The sequence below is a fragment of the Sciurus vulgaris genome, assembly GCF_902686455.1.
Source record: "Sciurus vulgaris genome assembly, chromosome: 2".
Taxonomy (NCBI): domain Eukaryota; kingdom Metazoa; phylum Chordata; class Mammalia; order Rodentia; family Sciuridae; genus Sciurus; species Sciurus vulgaris.
The window spans coordinates 12,159,808-12,184,374 of NC_136462.1; the positions used below are offsets into that span (position 1 = coordinate 12,159,808).

The following is a 24,567-nucleotide window of genomic DNA, read 5'->3' on the forward strand; positions in this document are numbered from 1 at the left end:
CCAAAAATACAACACGAAGTCATCAATACTGTGCTTGACTCTCTGGCAATGAAGTGGGTGACATGCAGGTCTTGCTTCGAGCTCACAATGAAAACTAAATTTTACATAGTTGATATTTGAATCATTTATTTACTCCCATTGATTAAGCAGTTTGTTTTAATGAACAGATCAAAATAAATAATTACCTTTGGAGAATTAACGTCCAAAAAAGATAAAAACCCCTGATAAGGGAAAGATAAAGGATCTAAAGCAGAAGACACTGAATACTACAATCCATAAAATCAGTAACTTTCCAAATATGATGTATTTCCACAAGAGTATTCAACTAATGTTAAATCTTCAAAACATTGTTTATAAAGTCAGAGAACCATTTAAACCTGATTATAGTCATCACACTTAGGACCACAGAGAAGCAAATTACTTATTTTCCAATAACAGGGTCAAAGGAAAGGTAAAAGAAAAATTTAAGGGCCTACTATGTACCAGGCAAGGCACTGTACATACACTTTTCTCATTAATCTTTACAATATATGAGCAATGTATTTTTATCTTTACTTGCTGAGGAAACTCAGGCCCAGAAAATACAATGCAAGTCACCCCAGGTCACTCAATTAGTAAAGATAGAGCTAGGATTCTAACGTGAGTCCTAAATCCATAACTGACAGACATGATACCACCTCTGATCAGTCCCATAAAAAGAAGTAGCTTAACTGTGAGCCTGTTCACAAGGTTCTTTAAATTGATAATTTTCCAAGAATTATCACGATTCATTTGATAACATTCGTGCTACAATGAATGTCTTTACTGGTAATTTCTGCTATATATCCTCTGCTATCACAAAGCCTCATCAACAAAATAAACAAAAGTTTCACATCATTGTGAAGCGACGAAGTCCAGCTATACAGAGAGCACTAGCTGCCAAGCTCACAACAGCATGCAGGTGAGCACAATTGTCACCTGCCCCAGAATGAAATGAACTTATTAAGGTGCAAGCACACCAGAGGCATTAATAAATCTTTTCTTATTTTTTATGTTGCTTATTTTGGATTTTTTCTCTATTATAATTAAACATCAACAAAACTGTATCTGCTGTCAGTTTTTAACTTTATTAGAATAGTAATCATTGTTAAATTTTCATTTCAGTTACATGCACATAAACATGCATGTGTATCTGCAGGTTCACAATTTAAACTGTATTCTTATATGGGTTGTGGTTAAAAAAATAAAAAGTAAGTTGAACAAGCACTGCTCTGAAGTATTTTGCAGAAGAGGGAAAAAAACAAGGTCTGTCCTAAATACACGAGCTACAGCAGGAATATTGAAAAAATATAAGTTTAGAAATAACTACATAAACTTGGAAGATTTCTGGAAACACAAGAAGCTCCTTCCTGCTATGTTTTTTAACCAGTGTTTCTATTTCCTCATTAACAAACAGTTGTAAAAATTCCTTTAAAAACACTTTTTAAAAATGCATAAATGTTATGAGGGGACTTCAAATAAATATGTTAGCAGGGGAAAGAAGCTACTAAGAAGATGTACTACCACCCAGGAAGAGAAACTCACAAGGGCAAATAGTTACCAACAGTTATAAACAGAGATAAAAGCAGGCTCAAATTCCACCTCCTCCAGAAAGAAGGGATGATCAACAGCTATCACTCAAGGGGAAGAGAACCTACAGAAGACAGGGGACAATGATAGGTCAAACCATTCAGGAAATACTTAAATGGTTCTGGATTCTCCAACAGAATCTAATAATGCTTTGTGTTTACACAGAATCTGTTGGCAATAAATATTGACTGAGTACTGAGAAGAAAAGAAAGAATTTAAATTACTCCTAGGTTTCCCTCCAGAATGAATTAAAAGATGGTCTACTCTCAATCAAACAGAGGCATATTTAGATAAAAAGTGATGGATCAGTTTCAGGCACACTGAATTTGAAAAGCCAGCAGGACATTCTGGTGGAGACAACTGGTGGAAAAACTGGTCAGGTTGCCAGCAAGTCCAAAGTCCCCCACAGTTACAAATTCATAAGTCATGGCATGGAGACAATGATTGGAATATAGAGTAGACAGTACAATCCAGAAAGAGTCCCAAATAACACAAAATGGTTCCTGTCTGTTCCTTTGAGTGATATTACTGTAAATGAGGCACTGAATCAGAATTATAATGCAAACAAGTCAATTATAATATTTAAAAGCTCACCAATCAACCAAAAAGCAATCTGTAAAAGCTGTGTAAAATAATGATCCCTTTTTCTCTAAACCTAAGGATAAAATAAAATAGTATATAATGTGATACTGGAGTTAAAGAGGACTTCAGAAATCCAACTCACCTGCTTCACATCCTTCACATGTGAAAGTGAAGAAGCAAGGTTGACAGAGATGAGGGAACTTGTACAAGGTCAACCAGTTAGTTTCTGTCAGGATCAAAACATCACCTCCACAAAGCAAGAGTCTCATGTTCTAAAAACTATCTGTCCTATAAGATCTTTCATGTTTCCTAAATAACTATTCATTCAAATTAATTTCACACATGTATGTTTTCTTCAAGAGAAAGTCAATTTTCTCCTTGATGTCCCTTATAAATAAGGACTATTTTAGACAATTATTTCTTTAGCAATATATGAATTATATATTCCCTAGTTCCCCAGTTATCCTAAAAGAAAAAAAATTTTTTCAGCTTTTCTGAGGTATAGTTGACAAATAACTATGTACCTTCAAAGTGTATAATATGATGGGGTTTTTACCCTTTTATTATAAACTGTTAAATTGTAATTGTATATATTTGTGGTACAAAATAATCGTGATAATTTGGCTAATGTTTACATTGTGAAGTGCTTACCAGAATCAAGCTAATTAGTATATCCACCACCTCACGTACTCATGTTTTTGGTGGTGAGAATACAATAACGCACTGTACAAGACATTTCCATCAATAAGGGACCAAACATATGATGGAGGTCCCGTATATACTGCCTATCACAGTAGACGTTTTAGTTTGTGTAGGTACACTTCATGTGGTTCACACAATGATGGAGTCCCCTAATGATGAAGTCTCAGAATGCATCCCTGTCATTAAGCAATGTAACTGTACTTAAGATCTACTCTTGTAGCAAATTTCATATACAAATGTCTAAGCAAAATTATTGCTATTAATATCATGTGATTAAATGTATGAATAATTCAAGTAAGTTTTCTATATAGCTCTCTATATATACACATACAAATATATATATAAATACACATGCATTTTTAAAGTAAAATATGTTTAGTCAGTTTTTTTACTGCTGTGACCAAATGACCTGACAAGAACAATTAGAAGAGGGAAAGTTTATTTGGGGGTGCTCAAGGTTTTGGACTCTTAGTCCATAGAGGGCTGGCTCCATTCTTCAGGGTCTTCAGAGAACATCATGGCAAAAGTGTGTGATGGAGGAAAGCAGCTGGGGACATGGCACCAGGAAGCAGAGAGACTAAGCCCAGTCCACAAAGCATAAACCCCAAAGGCACACCCCCAACACGCTACCTCCTCCATTCGCAGTCACTGCCCAGTTAACCCCGCAGAAGACTAACGCGCCGATCAGGCCCAGGCTCTCGTCACCCAGTCTTTTCACCTCTACGCTTTCTTGCACTGTTTCATGTGAGCTTTCAGGGGACGCCTAATAACCAAACTGTAACAACACGTATATTCCTAAATATCAAGATTTTTATAGTACTTCACAAAACCAGGTCCACATACTATTTATGTAGGAATCGTGAAAAAACTAAAGGATATAACAGGATTTCTTAAAATAAATGTAGAGGGGCTGGGGGCGTTGGGGCTCAGTGCTGGTGTGCTCACCTCACATGCATGTGGCCCTGGGTTCAATCCTCAGCACCACATAAAAATAAAATGAAGGTATTGTGTCCACCTTTTAAACAAAACAGATATTGATACAAAACAGACTCTGACGAAGCAACAAGTCATTCCATTCTTATACACCGTCTACCTGAACAAATGAAGATTTAAAGCAGCACGTGTTAAAACAGTTAAAAAAAATATTCTGAACCTGATTTTCAAAAAAATACTAGTCAAAAATATCAGAACTGACCTTGAGCTCTTTTTTTAAGAAAACTAGATAGTAAATATTTTTCAAGGAGTAGAGAAATACATGCACTAACCTCTGGAGATAAGTTCATAAGTGGGATGAGCAGTAAGTTTAATTTACAAAGTCACAGCACAACAAAGAACCTTAACAGTCTGCCTAATAAATCTCCCTCACTTCATTGACAGAACACAGAGAAGCTAGATTATGTCCCCAAGGTCATACAGCTGGTCAGTGGCTGTGCTCCATGTTTCTTAGCAACAAAGATTAAAAGAAAAACACAACTTAGACATCTATTGCTGCTTAACAAAAAGAAACAAAATTAGCCTAGAGACTAATTGTGTTTTTTCTTGAATAATTAGAGACTAGAGGTAAACTAATAAAATGTGTGCTATTTTGGAACATTAAGAAATATTTTCCTGAAAAAAAGAAAGAAAGCCATATTTATTTGTCCACTAATATGCTAAAAGATGAAAAATATGTTTTCCAAAGTAGAAACACTGGGCTGAGAGCAGCTGAGTAGTACAGCACACACCTAGCAAGCCCAAGGTGCTGGGGCAGAGTGGAGATTTTGAAGACCACTACCCCCAAGCAGGTTCCTGCTAATCAAGTATTTGAAAACCATATTGACTAAATAAATGTTTATTTTTAATTTATGTATCGGAAAACTACAGAATCTTGTGAGCATTCCTATTTTGTAACAGAAAGATTTAATCTGCTTAAGTATCAGAGATGAAAACAGGAAAAAGATCAGACGCTCCCAGGGTTGTAGCCTCTGACATTACGTAGATGGTGCCATTATCTGAGATAAGGAAGCAAACCACATTTGTGTAAAGAGCTGAAGAAAATGGAGTGAGAATTGTAGGTATCTGAGAAGAAGCACTAAAAGCAGAGGGAACAGCAAGTGCAAAAGGCCTGAGGCACATGTGTCCTTGGTGTCTCTGGGGAACAGCAAGGATACTGGAGTACAAACTAAAGGAAGAAGGAACAGTAGGAAATGAAATCACAGCAATAATGGAAGAGGAGATCAAAGAAACCAGACAGAGCACGTTCTCAGATCTTTATGCAACTAGCTACAGAAATCTGTAACAAAGAAGAAATCTCAAAGGAAATAAAATATGTACTTTTTTGAAATAAATGAAAATGAAGATACAACATACCAAATTGGGAGAAGCAGCTAAAGCAGGCCCGGAGGGAAAGTAAAGCATACAATGCATGTATTTAGAAAATCTAAAATGAATAACTAAGTTTCCACCTTAAGAAACAGTGAAAGAAAAAGTAAATGCAAAGTAAGAAGAAAGAAGAAAATGATAAAGACTAGGGCAAAAATCAACAGAACTGAAAACAGAAAAGCACTAAAGAAAATTAACATCGAAAACTGGTTCTTCCAAAAAGATCAATAAAATTGATAAACTTCTAGCTATGCTAACCATGACTAAAAGCAAGAAGACACAAATTATTAATATCAGGAATCAAAGAAAAGACATCGCTACTGATATGATCGTTTAAAGGATAAAAGAGAACACTAGCCTAGCATATCTCAGATGAAACTGAGCAAGGACTGGAGTCTTATTACCCAACTACCAAAACTCAGGTAAGGGAAGAGACAGCCCAAAAGCCCTGCATCTATTAAAGAAACTGAATTTTGTGCTAAAAACCTCTGAACAAAAAACATTCCAGGCCCAGATAACTTAATTGGTGAAATTTACCTAACATTTAAGGTAGAAATAATACCAATTCTACACAACCTCCCTCACAAAATAGGAAACTTTTCAAGCCATCTTAGGAGCATTTTACACTAAAACCAAAAAAATGAAACAAAACCAATAGACCAATACCACGCATTAACACAGACTAAAAATCCTGTTAGACTCTTACTGTACACGCGTGCCTCAGGCCTTCTGCACTTGCTGTTCCCTCTGCTTTTAGTGCTTCTTCTCAGATACCTGCATTGATAGCTCCATTTCCTTCAGTTCTTTACTCAAATGTGGTTTGCTTCCTTATCTCAGATAATGGCACCATCTACGTAATGTCAGAGGCTAAAAACTTGGGAGTATCTGATATTTTTATATCATAATTAAGTAGGACCGTCCATGTATAAATCATTTCCCTCCCCTCATCAGGGCCACAGGAGAGCTGTTCTCTCCCCATGAGGCCCAAGCTGTCCCTTCTGTGGATCATTCCCTCCTCAAGACCATCCTCTTTGCAAACAAATAGTTCACAGTTGTACTCTCAAGCAAATGCTGGTTATAAACACTATCAAAAAAAAAACTTATAACCTTATTGTCAAGTAATTCCATTTATAAACATTACCAAGAGAACTTAACAAATGAGACTTCTAAGACTCATTTTTCATAATTAAAAATATAAGCATTTTTATGCTAACCGTGGAACTTATTCTGCCAAAAACATTTTCAAGCAAAATCTACAATGTACGAAACTCTCTAAAGAAAAAAAATATTAACTCCAATTTTTTTTTTCAGTTCTGCAAAATGAAGGGTTTGGGTTTGATTATAATATTATTGCACCTAGTCCTTAATAAAACATAGGCAATGTCAGAATTACAAATATCTATCTTACACATGGCCCTTCTTAAAAAGGCTCTGAAACTATCCAAGCAGTCTCTGCCCTGCAGGCATCCCCATCAGTACTGCCTAGAAAATAAGATACTAAGGTTCAACTTTTTTCTTATTTTCTTTCTCAGAACTAAGCATACCCAGTTGAATCAAGAACTCTTAAATTCTATCAGATTCAGCCCATCGTTTTGTCCACCAGTGGGAAAACCAGAGAATGGTACTGTTAGGTAGGAGACTCCACACGGGAAGGAACGGCCCCTTAGGGCACTCAGTCCCCACCCAACATTCCACCTGGAGTCACTTCCGCTGAGGGGAAACTGGGTCATTCTGTGGTTAAAGGGAAGAAACTGGACCATCACAGGGGAATTCAACCCCTAAAGGCAAAGGCCCCAAACATACTCAATAGCCTGAGGGACTGACCTAAAGTTAACTTGTTGCTAGTTAACATAACTATAGCACTTTCCAGGGGAAAACCTTAGAGAAGAAACTATGCCAAATTCAGCTGTCAATCAAGTTGTCGATCAACCCCAAATCCACCCAGGGGTGAAGGGGAAGAACTAGCACAGGCCAGTAAAAGCAAACTCTGCTGAACAGCCAGGCCCTTGAGCTCCTTGCAGCTGGGCCTACTCTACTCTCCCAAGAGTTTACTGTCACTTTCAATGGACCTCTGCTTTGTTTGCCAATCTCTGGCATCTAGTTCTATTCTTTGCTTGATATGCCAAGAACCTGAACCTGGGACCCCCTGGAGACCCCTGCCAGTAACAATACCTAAAGAAATTCAGAGACTAAAATGTTATCACAGATATATAAGTCAAATACCCTGATTTTTACAATAACAAACTGGTCTTGCTATTGGACACTAAAGTCATGTGGGAGGGGTGGGGGGAACCTCAACCCCTACTTACAGCATATGCAAAATTTAACTGGAAATGGATCAGAGATCTAAGTAAGAGCCAAAATGTGAAAACTTCTAGAAGAAAACAGGAAAAAAATCTTGGTGACCTAGGGTTTGGCCAAAGAATTCTTAAATTCAGTACAGAAAATACTATAAAGGAAAACAATCAATAAACTAGACTTTGTCAAAATTAAAGAACTTAGCTGGGCACAGTGGCACATGCCTATAATCCCAGCAGCTTGGGAAGCTGAGGCAGGAGGATCACAAGTTCAAAGCCAGCCTCAGCAACTTAGTGAGCCTCTAAGCAATTTAGTGAAACCCTGTCTCTAAACAGAAATTTACAAAAGCAAATTAAAAAAAAAAAAAAATAATAAAGACCCTTAAAATTCAAAAGACACACGAAAATGAAAAGGCAAGCCACCAACTGGAAGAAAAATTTTGCAAAGTATATCCAAAGGTGGGCAAAAGATTTGAACAGATACATCACCAAACAAGACACATAGCTGCCTCATAAACATACATGAGCATGCATAACCTCCCTGATTAGTGTGGAAATCCAAATTATAAACACTACACACCCACTAGAGTGGCTTAACTAAAGTACCACGTATTAATGAGGAAACAGAGCAACTTGAACTCTCATAGAAATGTCAAATGGTATAATCACTCTGGAAACAGTTTACCTATTTTAATTTAATTCTTATTTTTAAATTTTTTTTTCAGGACTGGGGATTGAACTCAAAGCTTGGCACATGCTAGGAAAGCACTGAAATATATCACCAGCCCTTTTTTATTTTATTTTGACACAGGGTCTCATTAAGTTGCCCAGGCTGGCCTTGATCTTGCAATTCTCCTGCCTCAGTCTCCCTACCCACTTAGCTATTTCTTAAAAGTATAAGAAGTATAAAATATAAACATATACCATATTTCACTGCATAATCGCTGCCACCACATAATCATTATACCCTGTTTTCCAGTCCAAAAATTAATTTATACTCTTCAATCACATAACTATCACATGGTATAATTATGTTCCTCACACCACTAAAAAGGTAAACAGCACAGCAATGTATTCACCAATGGTACATGGATGCACTGGGAGCTTGGAGCCTAGACCTCTCAGCACAGGCAATGTCAGTATATTTCTAAAAGCCAACTGGCATGGTTTGTTTGGAGCACTGAAGTACTAACTCATTTTATGAGTGGTGCTGAAGATGTAGCATCAGATAACCAGCACAGGATCTTTGGACACAAAAGATAAAATTTTGTAAGTCATACTTTGCAACACTGTAGTATATTTTCCCCAATGTAATGTTTCAACTATTGATGCACAAATCAATAACAACTAATGTGTTAACTTTTTTTCAGATGGAAAAATGTTGACTAAACTGTCACAAAGAAATGATGTACATCAATTTGGACTATTCAATTTTAATATATGTTCATAAGCATTTCATGCATCTGAAATCTTGCACCAAAGACAATTTAATAATAAATGATTTTTTTTTTGGTACCAGGGATTGTACACTAAGCCCACATCCCCAGCCCTTATTTATTTATTTATTTATTTATTTTAGAGACAGGGTCTCAGTAAGTTGCTTAGGGTCTCGCTAAGTTGCTGAGGCTGACTTTGAACTCACAATCTTCCTGACTCAGCCTCCCAAGCCACTGGGATTACAGCTAATAGTAAATGAGTTTTAAGTAGTACCAGTACATTTAAAAAAAAAAAAAAAAAAAAAAAAAAAAACAAGGTTCACATAATGGTCACACCCTTTTAAAAAAAACTGACATGAAATCTAAAACAATTATGTGATGAAATATAGTACATATTACATGACCCAGCCATTTCACTTCTAACGAGGAGGAAGGAAAGCACTTATCCACACAAAGATTTGTAAATGAATGTTTATAACCACTTAGTTTGTAACAGCCCAAAACTGGAAATGATCCAAATGTCCATCAACCAATGAATGGATGAACAAAATGTTATACCCATAAAACAGAATGGTTATCAATAATAAAAAGGAGTAAACTACTGATACATACAACATTATGGATGAACTTCAAAATATAATCATTATATGGAGTGAAAGAAGCTAGACAAAAAAATACCTACTATAAAATTCTAGAAACTGAAAATTAATTTACAGAGCAGTCAATGTCTATAGTGGGGGGAAGGGTCCTAGAGAAGAGAGAAAGAATGACAAAAGGATACAAAGTAACTTTCAGGGTTGATAGAAGTGTTTCCTATCTGCTTATAATGTTTTCACAGGCTGATAGATATGTAAATCTGCTTACGAATTATTTGATGTGAAGTATACCTCAAGGAAACCATTAAAAAGGAAATAAACTGCATATCATTCTAAGGCACTTATCCAAGAGATATAAAAACTGTCTACAGTCTAGAACAGGCAAAACTGATCAACAGGGACAAAAGGCAAATCAGTGATTGCCTAGGACCAGAGTAGGGGGCTATCTACAAAAGGACAGCAGTGGTTTTTCAGGGGTGAAGAAAATGTTCTACATTTTAACTGGAGTGCTGGTCATGCAAGCCATATCCATTTGTCAAAACTCAACAAACTGTGCACTTGTTGTATTTAAATTACCCTTCAGTAAAGTTATCTTCAAAAAATTAGAGGTGGGGTTGGGTGTTCCAACTTAGAAAACTTATCATGTGGAAAGAAAACTTTATAACTACATGAAGTTTCTGCAAGGGGACATTCCTCTATATCCAAAATGAAATACATTTTCAACTGCAAACAGATGATTTAAAATAACAGTTAACAACTATTCTCTACTAAACACTTCACTCTGGACCACACCTCTGCCCCCTGCTTACACTTCCTCTAATCTTCTGGACAATTCTACAGTGTAGGTATCAGTACTCCAACTTTAGATAGGACACTTGGACTCAGAGGAGATAAGCAATTTACCCATGGTCTGTCAAAGAAAGGAGTGAGCCTCAGCCTCCAAGAATAAATCTGGGTCCATCTTCACATATAGGATTTCCAACACAACATACTATTGCCTCTCAATGCCCAAAATACTTGCTAATTGGGAATGACCTCTACATTGCTGAAATTTAAGGAAAATGTTTCTTTAAACAAGCACCTCCTTGAATACAGCATCTACTAGTACAATGCCATTCATTCCCTAGTACCTAAGTATTCAATAAGCATTGTAAAAAACTATTATTTGCATTACAAATCTTTTCCATTATTAAATCTCTGGAGGGAAAATTACATTATAATTTTGTGTATTACATCATACACAAAGGTCTAAAAGATTTCACAATTATTTCTGACCTGATTATTACATAACAGTGAGGACAGTGGTGACGCTGAAGAACTAAGCCTGGAAACTTTCTCCGTGCTTCCTATACCTGATGGTCTCCATGGCCCATGAAAGATACTATGATAACCAAAATATCCAAGTTGAAAGATATATCAAAAAAGGTCAGTGGACCTTATTTGATGGTTTAATTTCTTTCATGTAACTATGATTCTAGGAGACCTGTGATTTTTACCACTTGGTACAGTTAAAAATTTAATTCTTCTTAATGTGAATAGTAAGAAATCATTATATAATTCAACTGAAGGCTTGGAAGCCAACCAAAATAATTCCAGTTTTTTACTGGCAATGAATTAGCTATGATTTAGAATAAAGTTCAGTCTTCCTGTGTCTCACTTAGCTAATTCCCAAGAGTACTGGTATGAATTTATTGTTCATGAAAATAAATATACATATACACATAAGCATACACTTAAACACATAAAATATAGCTATACTGTACTTACAAACAACATGTACTTTATTCAAATCTGTATAATCACTCATTTTAATATACATTATTATAGAAATGTTTATTTTAAATAAGTAATCAAACAGCTCTATTTACAAGATGAAAATTCTGCTCAGCTCTCTCATAATCATACCATGCTATTAAGCTCCAGGCGTTATATGGGTCACTTTTACATTGATGAAAATAATCCACTCTTTATTTTTAAGTTTTTCCTACTGTTCCCATGAGAGCATTCTGCTTTCTACTGATTCACAAAGAGAGCCTTCTGAAGCTTCAGCAAGCAGGAAAAAAGGAACAGATGCCTCCCATGGTTGTCCTCAGAACAAAAGACATGGAGAAAGGAGAAAACAATCCCCAAGCTCCCTATATTCAGAGACCTAGTATTTTTCCAAAATAGGGGATTCTGAGTTTGCCAAGAAGTAAAATAACTCAGCCTTAGCAATAATGAAAGATACACCATTGAAATCCATTACATACCTCTCTCAACATGTGAAACAGTGGTCCCTCTGTACAAGCAAAATGAAAATGAAGACACCTGCAATTTCTATGTAGAAAGGCAAGTCAGTTGTACATCCTCTTCACAGTTTTTAACAAAACAGGACCTCATGAAATCATTAAAGTATAGGGACTGGAGGTGGTACTTCTGGAAATGGGTAAAGGACTCCAATACCCACTTTGTCTCTGTTTCTCAAAGACAATACATAAAATGTCTCATGTCCCTTTAACCTAGTCTTCTAGCCAACAGTCTAGCAGTATAAACACTAATTATAAAAGCTTACAGAAACTCCCTCTCTTATAGGAAAAGAGAAAAAAAGTGACAATGTAAGAAAATCATGCACCAAAAACAAAAACTTCCAAAGGTAATTAGGTAGGTAGTTCATTACTGTTATAGTTTGGATGTGAAGTGTCCCCCAAAAGCTCACATGTGAGACAATGCAGGAAGGTTCAGAGGAGAAATTATTGGGTTGTAAGAGTCTTAACCTAATCAGTGAATTAATTAATCCCTGGTGGTATTAATTGAAGTGACAGGGTGTGGCTGGAGGAGACTGGAATTGAGGCATGGCTTTGGGGTATACATTTTGTAACTGGAGAGTGGAGACTCTCTCTCTCTCTCTCTCTGCTTCCTAGTGATACAAGCTTCTTCTCTCTGCCATGCTCTTCTGCCATGATGTTCTGCCTCACCTCAAGCCACAAGGAATGGAGCCAGCCTTCTATGGACTAGGACCTCTGAAACCATGAGCCCTCAAATAAACCTTTCCTCCTCTATAATTGTGCTGGTCAGATCATTTAGTCATAGCAGTGAGAAAGCTGACTAAAACGATTACTGATAATACCAGAAAGTATGTCACTTTTGTTTCCTAGAAAATATCTGCAAGGACCACTTATACACTATTGGTAGAAGCAGATATTGATAAAAAGCATTTGAAAAATTGCTTAGCAATATTTTTTCAAAGTAGGCATACAAATGTGCTATCACCAATAATTCTACCTCTGGAAGATAATGAAAAAAAAACCTATATGTGAATTCAATAAGAGACTTATACAAAAAAGCTTATAACACTGTTCATAAAAGCCCAAAACAGGAAAAAAGCTAAATATCCATCAAAAGCAGAAGAACAAAGAAATTGTGGTACATTTATACAACAGAATACGATACAGCAATGAAAATCATCTACTATTCCATGCAACAGTAGTGATAAATCTCTTTTTTTTACATGTTGAGCAAAAGAAGCTAGACACAAGAGAGTACAGGCCACGGTTTCTACTATATAAAGCCCAAAGACAGGCAAACTAATCTATAGTGTCAGATGTCAGCAGAGTACCGCCCTGTGCAGAGAGCTGGGGGGACTGAACAGGAGTACAAGGGAGGCTACTAGGTGAATACCATAGGTAATTCTCTTTCTTAATCTGGATGCTAGTTGCATAGATGTGCTCACTTATGAAAATCCAACAAGTGGTATACTCATGATTTGTGCATATTTCTGCACGTACTCAAAGCTCACTTTTTAGAAACAGAAAATATATGCTCACGAGAGTACCTCTTTAACTGAAATTTCAGATTTCTCTTTTAAGTGTATAAAGTGGGAGGAAGAACAGACTAGACTACGGGACTGAATTCACTAGACGTCAGAGAAGGAATACCAAGGATGAAGCAAGGGCATCGCAGAGCATGCTTTGAGGAAAATGAGGTGCTGAGAGACTCACCCCATTAAACAACTCTCTCCAACCCCTTGCCTGTGGAAGCTGCCACCCTGCTGCTGGTGGCTAACAGGCTACACACTGTCTAGAATGCCCAGACTTCCACTCTCACTAGTTAGGTTGTAACTGAGAATAAGGTGTTTGTTCCTCAACTAGTTCACAATTTCGCTCAAATTTTCAGTTACATAAGTTAAATACTACCTAAGTATATGAACACAAAAAGTTATTTCTATGAAAACTAAATTGAAAGTTTTTCAAAAACTCAGTAAGTTATCAGAGAAAACCACTAATAAGGAAGAAGTTGCCTTAACTTGTAAGACAAGCAAAAATTATAAAAATGGGACCATGCTCTCAGACTGCTTCATAAGCATCTTTAAATTCTCACTCAACTTTAGAGAAAAACTGAACTTGGCATTGTAAATGCCATCTAGGGGTGATTTATGCAAGAAAGAGGATTCTGAACTGTAATCTCCAGAGCCACACTCAAAAGGAAAGGTCAAGGCTCTCCATCAAAAAGACAAGCAAAAGAGTAAGAACTTATGTTTTACATTAAAATGAAATGTTGAAGGAATGTGTCATTTATATTAGTCCCCACTTTAAATAACTTTTTTGGATTAACAAACCAACTATCCATCTCAATTATGAAGCATTCAAAGAGGGCTTCCCTTGTACATCCCTAAAGAGAACCAGGCAGGCAAGGCTGACACTTGAGACCACACACACATACCCACACTCTCTCCCTCTCTCTTACTCTCAGTCCACATACACACACACATTCAAACCCACACCTCACTGAAACAATACTAAAAGGCAGAAGGAATAAAAATAGAAAATAAGATCATAAGGAAAGTAAAAGAAATGTGAGGAAATAGAAAATTTGAAAACTGTGCATATACAAAAAGAGTTTTTAATACAAATGTTTACTTCAGAATAGCAAGAGGGATAGGTATTTTTAAAGATGAAGCAATCAAAAGCTAAACAAGTAGAAAGTTGCCCACTGGCATTCACCTCACTGATGGCTCATCTGAGTCTTGACCACAGAGGGTTGGCACAGCTCTCAGATGTCAGGAGGCCTAACTCCAGTACAGTATTGCATTTATGTCCACCGATCTGGTGGCAGAAATCTCACTTTGTCATATCACTAGGGGGAGCACTAATGCCTTAAAAAAGAAAAAGAAAAAAAGAAAAGAAAAGAAGAGAAAAATAGGAACGAAGTTCTCAATCTGACTGACCATGGGAGGAAAAGGGAAAAATGGAAACTCACAAGATGAAATGAAAAACAGTTTAAAACTCACAAGTTTTAAAACTTTCAAAGTAAGCAACATAAAACATGGGTGAGGTACATTAATCAACACATTTAATGCATAATATAAAAGGTAAATATTGCTTAAGATGGGGTAATTTATTAGAAAATATAAATCGTAAAACAGGCTGACCTTATGATCAGTCCGTTAAAAATGCTTCATTATAATTTGTGAAGATTTTAGTTTCTGACAAATACTATTAGCAAAGGAAGTTAATGGATATCTATCACAAGCTGTAGTTACTATACTTTACTTGCTTGTTACTTTATTAAATTATTGGAAGGAAAAATTAGTACCATCATCCTCTTTAAGAGTTTGAAACATACCCTGAGCACCTAAAGGACAAAAAGCAGGGAGACAGAAGGTAATTAACATTAATTGGGTACCCACTGTATGCCACGTGCTCTACAATTAATCAACCACTCAGGGACACTGGGATTATTATTTCCATTTTATAGATGAGAAAACCAGGCTCAAAAACCCTAAGTAACTTTGCTAAGGTCACAAAGATAATGAATAATAGAGTAGGTAAGACCTAAGTCCCTCTGAGTCTACTGCCCACAATTAAAAAAAAAATCAGAAGTTGCTTAATTCATCTAGTATGTTCGTCAACTTAAATACATTTCATTCTGTTAAGAGGTTTACATTTCTATTACAGCAAAGAACAAGAAAGAACTAAAATGTACAAAAATATGAATTATCTCCCAAGAGTTTGCAATCTGTTAAAGAAATGGACACATACACACAAGCTAAGGAATGTGAAGCAATGATTAATTGCTGGCTGAGGGATGCAAGCCTAAAGTCATATGGAAGCTGAGAGAAGCCTGGCCTCCATGTGGCTTCCTTATGGCAGTACAGGATTGTGGCTGCATCCCAGGGATGGAAAACGTTGGCAGGTAGAAACAGGATGCCAAAGGTGGAGTTAAGGATGACCACAATGTATCTGAGAGACAGTAAAGAGCCAGCATGACTGTTTCAAAAAGTGCAGGTGTGAGTAGAAACAACCCACACGTCTGTCCACCAATGAAGAATGGATAAGCAAAATGTCCCTCCTTACCCCAGGTTTTGCTTTCCAGGGTTTCAGTTACCTGCAGTCAACCATACTCTGAAAATATTAAACAGAAAATTCCAGAAATAAACAATCCATAAGTTTTAAATAGTGTGCCATTTCAACATCTCTCATCGTGCAGGGCTCTCCTGCAGCACAGAAATGCTTACTTTAACTTAATAATGGTCTCAAAGCACAAGGGTAATGATGTTGGCAAATCAGATATACCAAGGAGAAGCCAGAAAATGCTTCCTTTAAATGAAAAGGTGAAAGTTCTCATTAAGAAAAATAATCATGGCTGGGTGTGGTGGCGCACACCTGTAATCCCAATGGCTCAGGAGGCTGAAGCAGAAGAATCACAAGTTCGAAGGTAGCCTCATCAACTCAGAGAGGTGCTAAGCAACTCACTGAGACCCTGTCTCTAAATTAAAATACAAAAAAAGGGCTGGGGATGTGGCTCAGTGGTTAAGTGTCACTGAGTTCAATCCCTGGTGCCAAAAAGAAAAAAAGAAAAGAAAAACAATCATGCACTGAAGTTGTTAAGAAGGCATCGTCTACCCATGAAATTGTGAAGAAAATAAAGGAACTGTGTGCTAGCTTTACAGATGATCCTTAAACACGAAATGCTAAGAAAAAGTAGTCACTCACAAAGGCCATATATTATGATTCCGTTTACAAGAATGGTCAGAATAGGGAGGGAGGGAGGAAGGAAGGAAGGGAGGGAAAGAAGGAAGATTAGTGGTTCCCAAAAGCTAGCAGTTGGGAAGGGAGGTATGATCTAAACTGCAGGCTTTCTTTTTGGGGAGACAAAAAGGTTCTAAAATGGATTGTGGTAATGCCTGTACAATTCTGTGAATACATCAAAAAACACTAAACTGCATACTGTATGAGTGAACTATATGGAATGTGAATTACATTTCCATGTAGTCATTTTTAAAAGTGAGGGACTGGTGGAGCTTCACATTGCACAGCTAAGACGGAATCATTTATGGAGTATTCTGAAAGCCAGGCTTAAAGATCTGGAATTTATCTGATAGGCAATTAAGAGATACATGAGTAAAGACGTACTTAATGAAAGCACGGTATATATACTAAGGACTCTTCTCTAACACAATTATCTGCATATTTCGAGTGCATTCCTAAAATATATGACAAAATCACACAGAAGAAAGAGAACAGGAAAAAGATGCTGTAATACAATTTTGACTAAGACACAAGCTGTGACTATTAGGAAGGTTGTTTTGCTTCAGTGCTAAAAGCCACAGATGGGTATATCAGCACCATAATTATGCAAAACCACAAATTCATCTGTTTCAAGTATTCAAATACAGTAATGTTCTAAACTTAATGGTGAAAATGGCATTAATAACGGGCCTATCGTGTTTTAGGGTAAGATCATTTGTTTTTTCATTAGATGGCAGTACTCTGTACATACTTTTTTTAGGTATTGGATTCAATTTAAGAGCTATCAGAATTTCCATTAATATAAAGCATTTCTCCTGCTGATGCTTACACATTTGACTCTAAATTCTAATCTAACATAACATTCCAAGAGTTTTAATATGCAAAATAAGAGAACTAAAGAAACGAATCTAACACAAAAGCAGAGAGCAAATATATAAATATACAATATCCATATATCTATGAATATTAAATATCTAATACAAGGAAAAGGTAAAACATTCAAAAATGAGCCTGAAATTTTAACAGGAAAAAAGCAGAAGTCAGGATAGGGTTCTATAGCATTTGTAAGAACAAACTTTCTAAATGGAATAAATTACATTTAAAATAGAAAGCTATCAATACAGAGTGGATGAGGAGGCTGTGACAGAGGCAGTTTGGAGCACATCTAGGAGACAACCCGCCCCTTCCCCTGAATCCCAAGGAAGAAAGAACCTTTCAGGCAGTCTTGGCATCATCGCTCCAGAAGCTGGCTGGAAGGCGAAATCCCACTTTCCCCAGGAGATGGTGAGATGCTGGGAATACAAAAGAAGAACCAAGCAAGAGAATCCAGACAACCAATCTAGTGTTCCCCTTCTCAGGCACTTTGAACCCTCCTTACAGGTTGGTGAGCCACAAGAAACTAAAGCAGACATTGGATCTCTTTTAAAAAACTCTCTTCTCTAAGAATTGGAGGACCCATCTGCCTCTATAAGGGCTTTGTAAGTTCCAGAACTAAGTGCAACTTATGTTCTATGTCTGAAAAACAAAGAAAACCTAGATGATCTGGTTCTCTAACCAACAATAAAAGCAAATAGAAAACAAGTAAGCTTTCCTAAAAAAGAAGTCTTATCACTGATATCTAGAATAAGGTATCTGCTATCACAAGTAAGGAGAGCAAGATTCTCCATTTCCTAACTGCAAGCCAGTGTTTATACTAAAGAAAAGTATTCAGGAGGAGTAAGAAGACATTATTTCAAATCTTCAAATGCTGTGTATTGAATTTATCCAAACTTTCACCAGTTGTATTTCAATTAAAAAAAAAAAAAATGGGAAAAAACAAATGTTGACAACTATCACTCACCATTTTCATCATTAATTATTAAGGAATAAAATATTTCAAATATAACACAATCAAATATCAAAATGGTTAAAAGTTGTATTATTCTCTATGTTAAAACAAAAACATAAACTGAGAATTGATAACATAAGTACAAGTTTTCTTTTAAATAAGAGGTAATTATGAGACCATGCTAATAGATAACCAAAAGCAGGGAGTGAGGGGTAACGACATCAAGATGAAGCCTGAGACCCAGAGGCACTGCTGAATGATGGAATGTTGGCGGGCATGGCCTACGTGGGAAGCAGGCTGATGCTTTGACTAGTAAAGACAGAAACTCAAGATGCCTCCAGTAGGCTAAGGAATAATTTAAAAAATGGAAATCCTGGAAGGAGAATTTTTTATAGATTTATCCAACAAATAATATGGGTTTGAAAACATGATCTATAAACCAAAATAGAGAACAAGAAACTGGCCAGCACCTGAATCTGGCAAAACAGACCTAAACTAAAAAAGCAAGGATGACAAATATCCAAAGAGGTAAATAAAAGCAGTTTTCAAAATCTGATTCTGGAAAAATGAAAGTAAAGACTAATTTGCCAAAAGAGGAAAAAAATGTGCAAATTAAGGAAAATTTTTAAGTAAATATACACAAAAAGACTTAGGAAAATTTCCATTTCTGAAGAATTTTCATCAATGTTAATTAATGTTCACTATCAGTTTTTAGGAAGCTTAATCTGTAGCCAATTTTTAAAATAATTCAGAAAAATATTATGAATATTTGCAGTAACCATTCTCCTTAAAAAATTCTGTAAAGCCTGTGAGATGGTTTGAAACTTCAATGAGAGTAGCTCAATTAAATTAAAAAAAAAAAGGAGCTCTCAGGCAAAAGTTCACCTAGCAAAAGAAATATAAACAGGATGTCCTAAGCAGCAAATCCATATTTGGCGATTGTTTTCTATATGGTAAATGGTATATAATATTTAAATTCTACAGTGAGCTTAAAAATTAATCACTGGATAGTCTTAAGTCTCATCTGAACTTAACTGAAAACCAAAAGCTGGAAAAGAAAGAAAGGATGAGGTTCAACTCAACCCATTATTTGTTCGCCTCCAAAGCAAAATTACATATATTAGAGACCTTATTCAATTTCAGTTCTCAAATTCCTAAGTCCTTACCTAATCTAATTCATATCATAATCATTATGCATGCAAAAGTACTCTATTCACGTGAGTAAGTAAATCTGAACACAACAGAAACACGACATTTCAGAAAGCATTCATCTATGCCACCACAAGGAAAGAACAGCAATTTCACAGAAAGACTAGGAAATACCTGAGCAGATAAACAGCCCTTTCAATATCACTGAGGTCTTCATCAACTGTCAATCTTTCAATTTCTTCTGGTGTCTGTCAAGGGTAAAATACAAATTAGGCACAAACACTGATCAATCTTGCCCCCCTCCAAGTGACCCTCCAAGAGTACAGACTAATGAAAGTTTCCCAACTAAGCACTGAAAACTAAGCAATCAAGAGTAATCAAGGACCTGATGGTTCTTGGCAACATTAACCACAAAGGTCTCTGATTGGTGATCTCACGGGGAAGGGGTGTTTTATTTGTTCCGCATTTACTCTCCTAGGTTCCAGACTGCAGCTTAATCACATCGTAGCTTAGGAACCTTGCTGAAATCAATTTCCTACGCGTATATAATGCTTATGCATGTATCATATGTATATGTATAAACACATTTTATCTCTAATGCCCTGAGACTCTACCCTAGGAAATGCTCAAAGGGGGGAGAATGAAGACTGCAGTCCAGTGGGAATATAAGGGACGAGATATGGAGTGGGGGGAGGGGAGAGGATAAACTCCGGAGCTGGAAGAAAATCAAGGGTCCAGACATTGCGGCAGGTGGGAACCAGCTATAAGAGACTGGCCAGGCGGGAGGAGGGTCCCTAAACTAGGTTTCCCAGCAGTGGGGGTGGGAACCACCGCGGGGCTGGAAGGAAGATGACTCTGCGGGGCGGGGGAGCGGGTGGAGGGCGCAGGCGGAAGGCGGACTCCCTCACGGGGGCCGGGGCGCGGGTCCCCGCTGGGTCCTGGAGGGGCTGGAGGAAAGCAAGAGCGGCGCTCAGGAGGGGCGCGGAGGGCTGAGGACCCGGACGACGCCGGGCGCCGGCGCCCACCGGGGCGTGAGGGGAGGCCGGCTGCGCTGGGGACAGGGACCAAGCTTGGGCTCACTTGGAGTGGGGGTCGTGAGCGGATGCGGCGCGGGGCGTCGGGGGCACGGGCGGGGAGGAGTTGGGCTGGGGCCGGGGCCAGAACCCCGGCGGCACCAGCCGCGGGGGACGCGGGAAGGGGCTGCGGCCCCGGGACCGCGCGGGCCGCCGGGGCAGCCCCTGCAGGGCGGGGGCGGGGCGCCCCGAGGGGCCGCGGGGGCCGCCGGGGGGCCGCGGGGGCCGGGCCGGCGGTTCGCGGGGAGGCCGGGGTCCGCACGCCTGGGCAGGGCCGGGCGGGCCCTCGGGCTGAGGGTCCGACTGAGGAGCCGGGCCGCGTCGAGGAAGGGCCTGGGAGGAGGGCTTGGGGTGACACGGCGACTGCGCTGAGAGGACGGAGGGTCCGGCCGCCGCGGCGGGCTGCCCCGGGTCAGCCGGCCGGGCGCCCTGAGGGCAGTCTCTGTCGGCGGGGCGCACCTTGAGGCTCCGGCGGACCGGCCTCTCGATGATGGTGAGCTCCTGCAGGTCCTCCATGTAGCCGAACAGGCTGTTCTGACCGAAATCCATCGCGACGCCGGCGGCCGGCGGCGGCGGATGCATGGACCGCCGGGACCCCTAGCCACCCGGGCCGAAGCGGCCCCGGGATGCCGGACGCGCGCAGTCCCGCGCCGCCCACCAGCAAGACTTTCTCCCGCTCTCGACCGCGGGAACCGAACGTGCGGCTGGCGGGCGGCGGGAGCTGGAGCGCGGCCCGCCGAGGGGGGCGGGGCGGGCGGCGAGGGGGCGGGGCAAGGTGGGAGGGGCGGGGCCAGAGGCGGGGAGTCTCCACAGAGCCCGCCTCGGTCCCGCCCGCCGTCGGGCTCCGTGCGCTGTGCGCGCGCGCGGCGGGACGCAACCGCCGGGCAACGTCGCTCTGAGTCCGCACCTCTTTACCCTCCCTGGCCCTCGCCCCGCCCCCAATCCTGGCGCCCCATCCCGCGGCGCGTGCGCGGAGCACAGCTGGCGGAGGCGGGCTGGGGGCGGGGGCTGGGCGCGGGCGGCTGAGCCAATGAGAGGAGGCAGGGCAGAGGGGGCGGGTTGGGTTCTGGCTTCACCTGAGGGTATAACTTTCCGAGTTTTGCTAGGATGGCACCGCACCTGACCGGCTGCTGACGCCGGGCCCACCCGAGCTCAGCTGCAGTCCTGGCGGAGGGGTGCGTACCCAAATTAAGCAGTTAGGACCAGGTGCGTGCAGGTGATGGGGAGGTATATGAGAATACCTGAAGGGGCGACGTTTGGGGAATGGCAGTGTCCGAAGAAGGCCTCCAGATACCCAAGCTCGTCAACAAGACTTATACCAAGAGAGATGAGTCGGTCCCCGGGATGAAAGCCTGGGCGTGTCTGGGAAATGCAGTCGAGTGGAGCCTAGGCAGCTGGGAACCGGTGCCTGCCAGCTGGGGAGAGAGGCATCCGAGTCCTAACTTACAGAGTCTTCTCCGCAGGCTTGTTGAGTCGCCATGAAAGGGAAGCCGGGGCAAGTGTTTGGATCTTGGGGACCAGAGTTATTTTGTTCACACTCCTCATCTGGTTAGAGTCAACAAGGCTCATCTCTTTTATTTTGTGCGCATTCCCTCTCCATTCCTCTACCCCCACAAGCATCCTCTCCTATAAGGTATTTCCCAAGAGTTATGTATCTGTTTTAACAAAAATAAATGATATTGTATTAAATTCTGGTTGTTTTTTTTTTTTCTATAGCATAATATCTTAGGGATTGTGTTAGCTTTCCGTCACTTTGAAAAATACCTGGGAGAATCAACTTAAAGGAAGGATTTATTTTAACTCATGGTTTCAGAGGTTTCCGTCCATGGTCACTGGGCCCAGTTGCTTTGGGCTGTGGCCCCCCAGGATATTATGGTAGCAGAAGTACTTCCAATGCAAGACTGTCCACTTTATTAGTGTGAGGAAGCAAAGAGTGCGAGAGAGGAAGGGATCAGGATCCCAATACCTTCTTCAAGGATGCAACTTCAACAACCTAACTTCCTTCCACTAGAGCCCACCTCCTGAAGGTTCTGTCATCTCCTAATAGCACCTCAGATTGGCAACCAAGACTTTAACACATGGCCTGTGGGGAACATTGAAACCGTAAACCCCAACAGAGACCCAGGTAACCATGTGGCTCTACACACCAAGAGTTCCTTAATCTACTGATAGAATTCCATTTATGTAACTGACACATTTTATCAGTTCCTCAAAAATGGGCCATTAGGTTGGGAGCAGCTCTTTGCTGTCACAGACAGTGCTGAATGGGTTCTGCATATGACTTGCCAACCATACGCTCGCAAAAGAATTGCTGGGTCATGGAGCCTACAGGGCATGTCACCTTGCCCTCCTGGATGACTTTGCCAATTTACATTCCAGCCAACAGCACATCCAAGATTAGCTAATGTCCTAAATGTCCCAGTAATCTGACAGTAAAGCAGTATCACTTAATTTTCATTTATATTTTTTGATGATTGGTATGTTGACTATTTTTCTATATATTTAATCATTGAGATTTTTTCCTTCTATGAATTACCTATTTTACATCCTTTGCCTACTTTTCCTACTGGATTTCCTATCATTTTTCCGAATGGATGAAGGATGGTCTTATAAATTCTAAGTACTAATCCCTTGTCAGCTTCAGAGACTACAAATATTTCCTACAGTCCCTTGTGCAGCCTGCTCACTGTGTCTTTGCTCTCCCACGGTGAATGAGAATTATTTAATTTTGACCTAGCCAAATGCTTTAAATGTTAGTCTTGGCAAGTGTACCTTTCGAGTCTTATTTAATAATCCAGTCTCACTCACAGTCATAGAATAACCCCTTTATTTCCTTCATGTTTTCACTATTGCAGTGAGTTCCGAGGTCACCTCGAGTGTGCTTTCTGTGCACTGGGAGCCAGTTCCCGGCAGCACCACACAACAGTCCACACGCCCGCTCTGGGTGTCACGGCATCTCTGTCAAGCACCACGTCTCCACAGACACGCCTGTCTGTTCCTGGGCTCTCCTTGCTGTTTCGTGGATCCGGGTTGGTTCTTGTGCCAGGGCTGTGCTGGTTGCCACTGTGGCTCAGTTGTGTGGTAGTCCCCACTCGCTCATCTCCGATGTCACTTTCTGTGGTTTCAGTTACCCACGGTCAGTCATAGTATGAAAAATGTTCACCGGAAAATTCCGAGCCCTCCCTTCTGAGCAGCGATGCTGTGCTGAGCAGCGATGACATCATGTGCCTTTCTGTCCCATCCCACCCGGGACCGGAGGCGAATCATCTCTTCACCCAGTGTACACAGGCCGTGTGAGTGCTGCCTACCCACTGTCACCTGGGAGCCACCTTGGTGGTCAGACATGTCATGACATTCTGGTGCTTGTGCTCACTTACCTTATTTTTCTTAAGATGGTGATCATTAGTTGTTATTGTACATCTCTTACTGTGTCTAATTTGTAAATTAAACTTTACCATAAACACATATGTATAAGAATAAGCACGGTTTGTAGAGCAGTGGATACTTTCCGAGCTTTCAGGCCTCCACTGGGGTCTGGACGTGCATCCCCTGTGGGTAAGCAGAGACTAGTGTATGCCCTGCTGTCTGATGGAGTGAATCTCTCTGCTTTTTGCTTTTTTTTTCAGTATTGCCTTTGAAGTTCAGAATAAAACTGGTCAGTGGTAAGCCCCACAGCTAAAATTCTGGTTTTTAGATCCCTGTCCAGATGACTGGACATGGATGGAAAAGAGGCAAAGTCCTGGGGAGGTGGTTCTGAGCACGTGCCCTGTGGCTTCCCTTTTCTCTCAGTTTCTGGACATCTCCCCCCTTTTCTCCTTGATCTGTAACTGATACTAAATATTACTTGTAAACTTTACCCGTTGCAGCTAAGGAGTATTATCTCACCTTTGATTTTGGAGCAATATCATCTGAGACTCAGTGGCATTCT

General features: G+C 39.9%; 1 protein-coding gene across 9 annotated transcripts in view; it reads right to left on the minus strand.

Moving 5' to 3' along the window:
- Positions 1–21,367, minus strand: part of PPP4R4 (protein phosphatase 4 regulatory subunit 4) — a 104,561-nt gene extending 83,194 nt beyond the window's left edge. For 8 of the 9 annotated variants that reach the window (XR_013762054.1, XR_013762055.1, XR_013762056.1 and 5 more), the window contains exons 1-2: positions 21,099–21,367; positions 19,741–19,814 (exon numbers count right to left, since the gene is read on the minus strand). Coding sequence is in view for 5 of the 9 variants with exons in the window: in XM_079128637.1 (XP_078984763.1) it covers positions 19,741–19,814; positions 21,099–21,221 (197 nt within the window). In the remaining 4 variants the exon portion in view is untranslated. Of the gene's footprint in view, positions 1–15,914; positions 15,963–19,740; positions 19,815–21,098 lie in introns of those variants that run through there. The other variant, XM_079128638.1, reaches the window with a different exon arrangement.
- Between the last annotated feature and the right edge of the window lie 3,200 nt (positions 21,368–24,567).